Source organism: Eschscholzia californica, unplaced genomic scaffold (genome assembly GCF_041429995.1).
Source record: "Eschscholzia californica isolate CP2 unplaced genomic scaffold, dmEscCali1.0.p SCAF_2, whole genome shotgun sequence".
Classification (NCBI taxonomy): domain Eukaryota; kingdom Viridiplantae; phylum Streptophyta; class Magnoliopsida; order Ranunculales; family Papaveraceae; genus Eschscholzia; species Eschscholzia californica.
In genome coordinates this window covers 56,615,169-56,627,082 of record NW_028238309.1, presented here as the reverse complement: position 1 = coordinate 56,627,082, position 11,914 = coordinate 56,615,169, and the positions used below count along the sequence as shown (strand labels likewise).

General features: G+C 34.3%; 1 protein-coding gene and 1 long non-coding RNA gene across 2 annotated transcripts; both read left to right on the top strand.

The window, feature by feature from the left end:
* Positions 1-1,389: 1,389 nt before the first annotated feature.
* LOC147559342 (peroxidase 3-like) lies at positions 1,390-3,634 on the top strand. The gene is made up of 4 exons (XM_086661238.1): positions 1,390-1,876; positions 2,392-2,583; positions 2,706-2,871; positions 2,982-3,634. Exons 1-4 carry the CDS (start codon positions 1,640-1,642, stop codon positions 3,395-3,397), a joined length of 1,011 nt encoding a protein of 336 aa, XP_086517364.1. The 5' UTR covers positions 1,390-1,639; the 3' UTR covers positions 3,398-3,634.
* A 1,512-nt stretch (positions 3,635-5,146) lies between these two features.
* Positions 5,147-10,725, top strand: LOC147559341 (uncharacterized). The gene is made up of 4 exons (XR_015234572.1): positions 5,147-5,474; positions 8,941-9,136; positions 9,256-9,515; positions 10,471-10,725. It is a non-coding gene; the product is annotated as an uncharacterized LOC147559341 (long non-coding RNA).
* The last annotated feature ends 1,189 nt before the right edge of the window (positions 10,726-11,914 follow it).

Below are 11,914 nucleotides of genomic sequence, written 5' to 3'. Positions count from 1 at the left end.
GCAAGATTTGTTTGCACTGTAAAATCTGAGTTTTGTAACATGAATTTTTTTTTCCTAAATATATAAGTTTTAACGAAAATATAGTTTCGTATTCAAATGTTAAGAAAAACAACGTAAGGAGTCGTATAGCAGTTTGTTAGTCGCCCATGATTTCAGCTAATAATAGGAATACCTATAAACAATATTAAAACTTCGAGAAACAATATTTTAGTAATTCAATATTTGTAGCACTTGTTCATACAAAAAATCTACCAATAAGACTTGAGCAAAAGGGCTCAATATATAATAAATAAACAGAGTTGGCTTACACCTAGTCTAATCAATCTAGCCTTGGCTTATATATTCCAACATATAAGTCAATGCTTGCATCTAACGGCTTAAAATGGCCGATGCAAGAAATAATTTATTTTAATAAACAAGTTTTGGTAGTTTGCTTAGTAGATAAGGGCATGTGTTTAATTTTAATGCAACTTAATTATTGAGGTTTTTAAAAATTATTAACTTGATTTTGACCTAAGAGCTCTCAATGATAACATGCTACCTTTTCATTGAAAAATTATTTTGACATAAAAGTAGTGAGAACCTCCTAATTGTGCTAATCTTCTTTTAGTATTACAAAAATAGTTAGTTTGAGCTTTGGTTCCTATTTCGACAAACTAGTGTGTTTCAGTCATTTTTTGAATAATTGATTGTTTGCCTATATATATATATATATATATATATATATATATATAGAGAGAGAGAGAGAGAGAGGCGTAAGCTACTACTGCGGAACGTGGGACGTTCTTTAGTGGTTCACACTTGAGAAGTGATTCGAAAGGTGCCAGCATGTGCGACGGGCCAGAGCCCCACATACTCACTCGTTGGGTTGAGCGTGGCGTTCGTCCACTTCAGAGTCTTCGCCGTTAGATAATAAAAAGTGTCCCCAACTTTATATCGCCACCAATTCAGAGTTTTCACCTTTAGATAGTAAAATGTGTCTGCCCCTTAAATCGCACACGAATTTCGCCTTTCAAAGCGCCTTTAACTATTCTAATTGATGGTTTTCAACTATGGGGCCAGACAGATTACCAAGTTGGTTTTCGCCCTCTAGGTCTCTGATATTTCATGGGCAAAGTCCAAATCTAATCACTAAAAAGAAAAATTTGTAAGTACAACATTATTTCTTTTTAAATATATTCTTTGCCCGACAGAAAAACACGAAGAAGAAATCAAAACCTACTAATACTTCTAAAACTATTAGTGTAAGTGTAAAGGCACTAACTAATTAAGTTTATTTTTAAGGTGGTTAAAAACAATAATCATTTAATTAACAGACTAGCATGCTAATAATTTACCAACCATAGTTGACTTGGTTGTATAAATACATGTACTAAGTTTCATAATACTATAGTCTAATTATAATAAGCTTATGGTAGAGAAGTAGTGATATACATAGTTTCATAAAACTATAGTCAATTATTGGGTCAGTTAATAAAAGTCAGAAAACCAACCTGTATTAAAGGATTATAAAAATATTTCTACCCCTATAATATTCTACTAATAATCTGTATATAAAAAGGAAGAACTTGTCATTATAAAGAGTATAATCACTAATCAGTAGTACTCTAATCAGAAACCCCATCTTAGAAGAAAATTAATGAAGATGAAGAACATTAGTAGTAACTCGTTTTCGATTAATCTTCTCTTCGCTTCGATATTGTTTTTCAGTGTTTTCGTAGCTGTTTGTCAAGCTAATCTACAATACAATTTCTACAAGAAGAGTTGTCCACAATTTGAAGATATTGTTTACAAGATTACTAGGGCTCATGTTCTTCGAAAAGCTGTGTTACCTGCGAAACTCCTCCGGTTGCATTTTCACGATTGCTTTGTTAGGGTACGTTTTATGTTATTAGTATATGCATGATGTTTATCTTCACGAAAATTAATCCTTATGTAGTTTTATTTCTAACGTCGGATCTGAATTCTTATGAGAGGTTTGACTTGACCTATAGTCTATAGATGTAGTTAGGGTCTACTCTATAGGTGCTCCGAGAATTTTCCATAAACCCACCCTCTCTCTTAACGATCTGGGTCTAATCTGTGTTGGATTTAAACAGCACGGACTCAGCCTAGTCCACCCACAGGGTGTGCTAAGAGAGGAGTGAGTCTATGATAAATATTGCGGGTGCCTATAGACCCTCCCGGCTCCCACTGATGTACTATTATTTGTTTCGAAAAGATTGACATGTTGAAAGGAAGTAACTGGAGTTGTCTAGTTTAGAATCATTGGAGTTATACATACTGTAGCTTAATTTAAGTGTGAATTTAGAAGATAAATATATGATCATGTTTCAAGCTTCCAATTATAATATTTTGAAGTCTAATATTCACAATTGTTGTGTTTTTTAGGGTTGCGACGCGTCAGTATTATTGAACTCAACAAGAAAGTTCACAGCCGAGAGAGATGGAGTTCCAAACCTATTTCTTGATGGCTTCGATGTCATTGAAGACATTAAGTATCAACTCGAGAAAAAATGTCCCGGAGTTGTTTCTTGTGCCGATATTCTTACCTTGTCTGCTAGAGATGCTGTCTCTATCCATGTAAGTTCATATAATTCGAGGCTTACGAATATCGGTAGATATATAATGAGGGTACATTTCCACACATTAATGGAAAATATTTGGATTATACTCCCGTTTTTTAACGACTGATTTCATTACAGTTTCAAAGGCCTCTGTGGAAAGTTAGGACAGGGCGAAGAGACGGTAAGGTGTCTAGGTCAACAGAAGCTGATACCCAGCTCCCAAATTCTTCGGGCAACTTTTCAGAATTGATGCAAGGATTTGTTAGTAGAGGCCTCAATGTTGTTGACCTAGTTGCTCTATCAGGTAATTTGTCTCTTAAGTATTAACCACAGTAATTCAATGCTAAAACTTTTTGTGATTTATAACATGAAATCGAATTCACCATTTTCGTTTGGAACGTGGGCTTTTTGTAGGTGGAGGACATACAATTGGAGTTGGTCATTGTTTTATCATGATCGATCGACTCTATAATTTTACTGGAAAAGGAGATGCTGACCCTACTCTTGACCCGGAATACGCAGCTTACTTACGGACAAAGTGCAAAAACAACCCTAATGACCAGAAATCCGTGGTAGCAATGGATGCTGGAAGTTCTTTTTCATTCGATAACCATTATTATCGTGAGTTAAAGAAAAACCGTGGTCTTTTCGTTTCAGATGCAACACTTTTAACGAATAAAATGGCGTTGCATTTTGTTAATCAGATGTCTATCAACAAAACGATTTTCTTTACTGAATTTAGTAAATCAATGACGAAGTTGAGCGAAGTTCAAGTTATTACTGGAAAGAGGGGAGAGATTAGAAAGAAATGCAGCTTACTTAATAAGTAAATGAGTAAATAAATACTCTCTTAAATAAGAGTATTTTTTGTGTTGCAAAAAGGGTTTGTGATTGGAAGTTTTTCTCTCTTTAGATGATTTTTTGGATGTAATTGTTTGTTTAAAATAAGAAAGGTCATGTCTCTTTGACATTGTGAATTTAAATGAAAATAATTTGTGAATTTGTATTTTTAGCATTATCTTGTGAAAGAAGAAACTGGTGTATAATGAAATATTTATTTTTTCCAAGTCTACTCTTTTTTTTTTTTTTTTCCAGTTGTGGTTGCTAGCTAAAAGCATCGCCAATGCAAAACTCAAACAAAATTCCAGTAGCTTTATGTATCAAGTTTTAATTGAGATTGTCATTGGCGAGAACAGAGATCGCCAATTCTTTTATGTCACCAATACAAAACTCTAAACTTGTTTTGTTTACTTATGTGAAATAGTTATTTTTGTAAATATAATTTTTTTTTTTTTGAAATATATAAAAATTTGATTCATATCAGTTTAAATTCAAACATTAATAGCTTAGACAATTAAAGATATCTCAAGATGATACTCTAGAGATAGTGTTCTTTTGAGATATCTCTATTTAACTACATCTGCATCATCTTAGAGATCCAAATTGACTTTTACATTTAAGAGATTGTTTCAGAAAAAACTCTAAAAGTCATATATGACACTCAAATTTTTTAAGAATGTGTGTTGCATTGGAGATGCTCTAAACTCGTGTATCTTCTATAATCTATTTAAATGAACCTCCACTATGGTACGGTTCAATAGCGGTTCAATGCTCATAGTTAAATTACTAGATATTTTAATTAGTGACCACTATATGGACAAACAAAAATCTTATATGAACGAAATTTTAAGTTGAGAATGCAAAAAATTAGAAATCTTATATGTACAAAAACATTATAGGAGACACAAATTTATTGCATTTAAACGGATATCCTTACAAGATTTATTTTCAAGATAAATTTTTCCCTTTTCTTAACCCTGGATTCATTTCTTCTTCCTCTTCATTTCTGGTTACTAACCCTTTAGAGAGATAAGTGTGAGAAGAACATTGTTCGAGATGGCAAGATAAAACAAATCAAAAGCAACCTTTGTAAAGAAAAATAAACTAATTTATTAATCAAACTCAAAACTTCAATATCCTAAGTTTTTTTCTTTATAAACATACTTGAATGTTTGTTTAATAGCTCTAAAAATCTTAAGTTTTGAGGAAAGACTTGAGCTTAATTTCTAATATTTTGGAGCCCTAGAAACCGAGCATTTGTTGCTCATGCTAGTGTCCTAAGAATCCCAAAAAAAAAAAAAGAATTACCAATTTGATGAAATTTTGCAATTAAATCTGGAGCAAGGAAACAAAGTAGTCAGATTTCGTGGCAACTTTGTCTTTGAGAGGGCAATTTTTTGTGAAAAGATCTTCTTCCGTTATATGTTGATGGTGAAGGAGGTTGTAGTTTAATTGTAGTAACGGCGAAAGAAGAAAAAAAGGGGTTTTCTTTTTCAGGATTTGTTTTATGATCCTTAGGCTAGTTTTTATTCAAATATTAAGCTTTTATAGTTTTTTTTTTTTTTTTTTTGTTGACAAAAGCTTTTATAGTTGTGTACCTCAACTAAGGAGAGGTCAAACAAATCAACTATACTTGACTTACTAAGGTTGTGTTTGTTTGTTTTTTTTTCAGATCTGAAATCTGAATTGGACTACAATTCAGATTTCAGATGTTTGTTTTTCTTTATTAACAAAATCTGAAAAGTTGGCTGAATGGATTGGAAATCTGAATAGGCTGAATAGGGACCATTTTTTTCAGACTTCAAAACAAGTCTGAAAAAAGTGGGAACAAATCTGAAAAGGTCAAATCTCGAAATTACCCTTCTCTAAAACTCAAAATGAGTTGAGTTTCTTCAAAAAAAATCACTCGGGTTTTCTTCTTCAGCTGGTTCTCCTGTTCTTCACTAAGAAATCTAGGGTTTCGAAAATCCTAAGGCGAAAGATCAAAGTGGGCTTCAACAATTCGTTCTTCTTCTCTCTCTGCTAGGGTTTCACAAGCTCTCTCTTCCATTAACGGTTCAAAACGAGGTAAGGGTTCAAAAATTACTCATCTCTCTCTATTCATACTTCATTAACTTCCTGCAACTGATCCATTTATAAACCCTAGTTTTATAACTAAATAGGACTTTTAACTCACAAAAATCAGACTCTCATTGACCAATTTATAAAACCCTAGTTTGATTAGTGTAAGGGTTCAAAAATTACTCATCTCTCTCTATTCATACTTCATTAACTTCCTGCAACTGGTCCATTTATAAAACCCTAGTTTTATAACCAAATAGGACTTTTAACTCACAAAAATCAGACTCTCATTGACCCATTTATAAAACCCTAGTTTGGTTAATGTATTTATTTCAAGAGTTGTTGTTTGCTTGGTTATAGAGAAGCTTACTTTGTTGTTGTTTGAAGATAAATATGACTATATATATGCTTTTGATTGATGTATTTCTTGTAAATGTTGTTTGAATTTAATTCCATCGAAATCCCATTTCTGTTAGTACTAGTACTAATATTACATTATCGGAAAAATACCATTTCGATAACAAATATATTCTCATACTATATTCATCTAGAGTTCATTATCATTGTTGGTTTGGCTAGTTCTTTTTGAAGGTTTATGTTTATTGCTTCACTCATGTCAATTGGAATGTAACGATGAAGTAATCAACTAACAAATGTAAAAGACCATTTCGAGTATCTGAATTATCGAATACTTTTACTGCAATAGGTTGTGATATACTCTTGTTCTTGGATTAAATATATTGAAGTAACTTTTTTTTTAAATCAATTCTTTACTTGTTTTTTACTGGAGTGATCTATCCAGAATTAGGTTTAGCCTTAATATTTGTTATAACCGAGCACTATCGGAGCAGTCACACAGTATGAATGGACTGAAAAGCCTAATATATGCATGAGCATGGCTGGTATAAGTGTGATTGTAGTATGTTCAGCCAGTCATTTTGTAGTATGTTATATGGGGTTAGGGATGACATTGTTCTTCAAGCTGTAAATTGTGAAGTATCGCAAAGATTCGAAAACCTAGTCAAAGCAAACAAAAACTAAGAACAGAAATCCTATCTGCAGATCATGAGATCAAAATGCAGATCTAAAACCTTGTACAGAATAAAGGTTCTTTAACTGAACTTAACACTAGTAGTGTCCGGGTATCTCATTCCTTGTTCTTCATCAACCTGTTTGCATAAGACAATGCATTTTGTCATAACTTACTGCAATTAATAACATGCTTCGAACTATATGATAAAAATACACTAAAAGTAAAATGCACCTTTTGTCCTTCAAATTCTACATCAATTAGAGGTCCTTTGAAAAGCCTCTCTAGAATACCCAACTCAAAGAGGAAGGTCTAAGTATTCAAACTAACCCCCTCCAGGTAATGTCAGATGTTTCTGACTTCTATATAGCTAAGGAAACTCATAGCTATAAAATGGCCAAGAATTCATAGGACTAAGGAAACTCAGAAAAGTATGATTCTGATGAGAAACAAAAGGTTCATGTGCAAGGTAGGCACTCTCACATTGTTTAGCCCCTTGTCTAACATATCGGCTGAGGTTTTTTGGGTGGATTTGGCGCCTAGATTGGTCAGGTAGAGAAGCCTGGGGTGGTCTAGGGCAGCTACGTCTCAACGAACAACCTTGGTCAGGTAGAGAAGCCTGAATTAGTCTTTAGGTTTCTATATTCACACATACAAGAAGAGTCTTCTAACCTTATGATACACTCTTGTTCTTTTTTCTTCTCTCTTTCTATAGAGATTCTCTTTATCCAAACAAATAGTCCCAAACCCATGTGAGTTGTGTTAGTTGTTACCAACTGTAATTTGGATTATGTTTTCTTACCAATTTGAAACATTATAATTGAGGCTAATCAATTATAATGTACTTACAATACTCAAATTTATTAGTACATTATTTATTGCTATATTGGATTGGAGTATTGGTACTGGTTGTCTTCTCTACCTATTTTAATTGCTCATAATAAGTCTTGATGATTTTGGTTATATGTTTTCGCAACTAACCTCTTTTATTGGCAATTTAACCTTAACAACAAAACTTGATGAGATTGTGTGCACTTAGCCGAGGATTATTAGAAACAATGTGATATACTCTTGTTTATTGTAATTGAAACTTTGATGAACCATAGAGCATTATGAACCATAGATTTTGTTTACTAATTTAGGTATGGAATTCGATCAATTCTCGGCAACGGGAGGAAGTGCTACTGCTGAGAAGAACGATGTAGAAGAAATTTCTAACAATGATGGATTAAGCATGGAAAAAATAACATTTAAAAATACTCCCGAGTTCAGAAATGATTTTATCATGTGTTGTATAGAAGAAACGAACAATGGAGGCAACGCGGGAGCTTCATTAAAAATTTCTTCATGGGAAAAGATCGGAAAGAAGCTGAAAGAAAAGTACAAGTGTCCTATGCCACAAAAAAAGTTAAGGAATCATTGGGACTACCTTAAGAAACAGTATATGACCTGGAATACATTAATATCTATGACTGGACACGGGTACAATGCAGAAACAAAAACTTTTGACTGGCCAAAGGAGCAGTGGGACGAGATAAGCAAGGCAAGATAGTTGTAATTTACTTTATACTAAAAAGTTCTAATATCCATTTGAGTTCAATATTGATTGTTTCTTCGTTTACTTTATTTGAACTAGAGAGTGAAGTTTGCAAGTCAATTCAAGGAAAAAAGATTGGAAGATGCGGAGCTTCTGAAGAGCTTATTTGAGGGGAAGTTCTCTACAGGAGATATTCGCTCTACACCGAGTAAAGCTCGAGTTGTTGAGGATGTAAACTTGGAACAAGAAACTGAAATAGAAGAACCGGTCACCTCTAGAGAAACTGAAAAATCAACACATGATGTTGATCCTCAAGATGTGCCAACTGTAGATGTAGAGAATGCAGAAACATCAAAGCAACGAAAGCGTAAAAAGCCAAACTCTTCATCTTCAGTTGATTTAATGGATGATAAGGTTGATCACCTTGTTGAAGTCATTGATAAACATCTCGAACGAAAACAAAATGCAATTGAACGACACCAAAATATCTTAGAAAACAAAGAAAGTCTTGCAGCATCTGAGTTTATGAATGCACTTGATGCTTTAAGAGATGCTGGCCATATTTCTTATGATGAGGTGGTACAAGTTGTGTTGAAAGCATCGGAGCTTGGAGGTTGGCAAAAGTTGTTTGTCAATGCACCAAACGTCGGATATCAGATTTCTTTTATCAAGGGTCTCTTAGGAAAATAAACTAAGGAAAAGAAGAATATTTAATCACGCTCATGCTCAACTAAGGAATGTTATTGAGAGATCTTTTGGAGTACTTAAAGCCAGATTTCCAATTTTAAAGACAATGCCTTGTTATAGTTTAGAAACTCAGAGAGACATAGTTCTAGCATGTATGTCAATACACAATTTTCTACTTGGAGTTTCACGGGATGATGTGTTGTTTCAACGCTTTCAAGATGATTCGGCGGAAGTACTTAATAGTTCAGAAGTCGGTGCAAATTTAGAAGATCCTCCACCAAATATACCTCACATGTTCGGTCGGAATGAACACACTTATATGGTTAATTTACGTGATGAAATTGCAACTGGACTTGTGCGATCTGCTGCTCAATCAAACTCTGATAGAAGATAAAAGTCGGAGCCGACAACAAGGTAGATATATTCACTTTAACTACTCGTTTTTTTTATTCGTGGCCTAGTGATTTGTTTCAATGTCGTTAAAAGTTTTCTAATTTTGTTCACTTTAAACCAATACTTATATATCCAAACAGTGGGGAGACATATGACGCAGATCAAAAGGAATGGGTGGTAAGTTCACTTTACTATAGATGATGAAGATATAAAAGTAACAAAGAAATTATGGGAGAGAGGTTTTGATGAATGTTATGAAAAAGCAGGGGCAACTCTTGATGAGATTATTATAAAGTCTTTATCTTCTTCTTCTTCAATCAACTCACCAATTTATTGGGAAGTTTGGGATTATGATGTTAATACAAAATGCAAATCTTTGGAGCCTAGATTCTTACTTGAGGTTAGTATTGTGCTTCACTATTTTTTTCCATATAAAAGTTCTTGAATCACTGAATTTTTGTCTCACAAAATAGAGGTCTAAGGGAGTGGGGACTAGCTAGCTAGGGTATTTATGTATTGAATCTCTTGATCCCGAGTTTCATACCCAAGTCAGCTCAGCTAGCCGGCTGCCACAAGGCGAGTGTCGGTTGCAGTTAGGTGGGAGTCTAGCTAGCTCGGCGTTGCAGTTTGTTGTGGCCAGTTTTATTTGACCGTCTCCCTCTTTCAAACTTTGCTTGAACCAGTTCACATCGTACCTTAGGAGCTGCCCCATCGTCGTGCATCCTACCATCCTATACCTCTAACGTTTTTTTAGTTAGCCAGACAATTTTACGTGTTCGATATTGTAAGTAGTTAGAGACTGATTTTTCCAACAAGAATTCGAAGGCGAATTCAAGTTGAAGTAGTCAAGAAATTGAGGTATTTACCCCCTTTCATCAAAAAAACATAATAGTCAAAGATGCACCATTTTTTTACCAACATTGATTGACATACACAAAAAGTTGTTCTACTGGATATAAGATTGACCAGTAATGTCAATATCTCTATCACCTGATGAAGGAGGAGGCTTATGCTTAGGCTCCACTGTTTTCTCAACTGGACCATCAGCACTTTGGGTATTACTTGCTGGTGCTTTATTCACCTTTCTTTCTCGCAGTTGATCTGCTTTAGTTTCTGTTCCGTCCATCCCACCACCGTATGCACCTTCTGTTACTGGTTTCATGGCCGTCATGTGTGGTGGTTGTGCCTGCTGCTCCGCCTCCTTTTTCTTCTGACATTGCGCTCTTCATTTTCCTACTCTACTTTTTTAGGTCTGGTTTAATTTGGTGGTTCGTAATTTTCTTTTGTAATTGGTGTATTTATTACACGTGTTTATTTTTGCTGACGTGGACAGTTCCTTGCATGCCATGTTTCAGGTTTTGTGGTGGTTAGTGGTGCTGGTTCGGTTGTGGTGGTGGTGCTAGTGGTGTTGGTGGTGGAAGTTTTTTAATTCAAGGGGTTATTAGTGTTAAATTAACACACATTCAGATTTTTTTTTTGTTGAAAGATTTGGATTTTTTTTGTTGAAAGATTTGGAAGTAATTGTTCTTTTACTATAAGGGTATAAATGTAAAAAAATCAATTCAGACATAATATTTCAGATGAAAAAACAAACATGCTAACTCGTAAAATTATTCAGCCAATTCAGATTCAGCCAATTCAGTTCAGCCAATTCAGATTCAGCCAATTCAGATTCAGACAAAAAAAAAAAAAACAAACACAACCTAAGAGACCAATAATTTTTGTCTACATAAAATTTTTGTTCACCCATACACTGGCCACTGCATTTTAGTTTATAATATGAAACAAGAATAAGTGGGCGAGTTTAGAAAACAAACAAAAATCTAGTCAAGCACTCAAGATCTCCTCTTAATTGAGCTACTTTTAGAAGCTCCATGAAACAAGTTCATCTCGAAGTGCAAATTAAGAATGTTTTGGTTTGAGGCGCAAAAAGTCACCCTTAACAGAACCATAAGCCCAATATTAACACTAAGTCCGCGAAAAATCTAAAATTTAATACTATAAATTTTGAGATTCACCAAACAAATCAACTGACACTGTAATTTTACTGTATTAAACAAAATGCAATTGTTTCAACAAAAAGAAATAAAAGGCATCAGCGTGGGTCCAAGATAAATATGGGTATCAGAAAAATGGACTTATTACCTATATTTTTATTAAGTAGGTTGCGGTTTTAGGGTATAAGAAAAGGATTCGGAGGTTAAAAACTTAGTGGATCAATATTGACTTAGGAGGTATATATATTTTTTAGTCTGAATTTACATGATTGAATTTCACTCCTAAAACTTTATTTTCTCATCATCTTCACCACCTCATTTTTCGACCACCTTGATCATTTTCGACCACCGCAATTCCGACCACCACTGCCACCTCTTTTCTCTCCTTTCTTCTTCTCTCTAATTATCTCTATTTCTCATGTTTGTTCTCTCTCTCTCTCTCTCTCTCTCTCTATCTCTCAATTTCTCTGTCAGACACACAATTTCGACGAAGAGTAGTGTTCCCTTCGTTGAAACTAAACCTTGAGGAGAGATACAATGAGAGAGTTTACTCTCTTTGTCAGAACCAAATCTCGAGGAGAGAGAGTTAGTGAGAGAGTTTACTCTCTTCGTCAGAACCAAACCTCGAGGAGAGAGAGAGACTGTGAGGAGAGAGGCCGTGAGAGAGTAACTTTGAAAGAGAGAGGGAAAAAAGTAAAAGAGAAAGACACTACAAAAAAGTGGGCTATTAGCGACGGTTTCTTACAACGGTGTTTATGGAAACCGTCGGTAATATCAGTAAGTAGCGACAGTTTCCCTTTCG

Excerpts from the sequence above, each read along its gene's own strand:
- LOC147559342 (XM_086661238.1), top strand. The coding sequence starts at position 1,640 with ATGAAGATGAAGAACATTAGTAGTAACTCGTTTTCGATTAATCTTCTC. Across the intron at positions 1,877-2,391 it reads TTCACGATTGCTTTGTTAGG|GGTTGCGACGCGTCAGTATT; the intron begins GTACGTTTTATG and ends TGTGTTTTTTAG. Across the intron at positions 2,584-2,705 it reads GAGATGCTGTCTCTATCCAT|TTTCAAAGGCCTCTGTGGAA; the intron begins GTAAGTTCATAT and ends ATTTCATTACAG.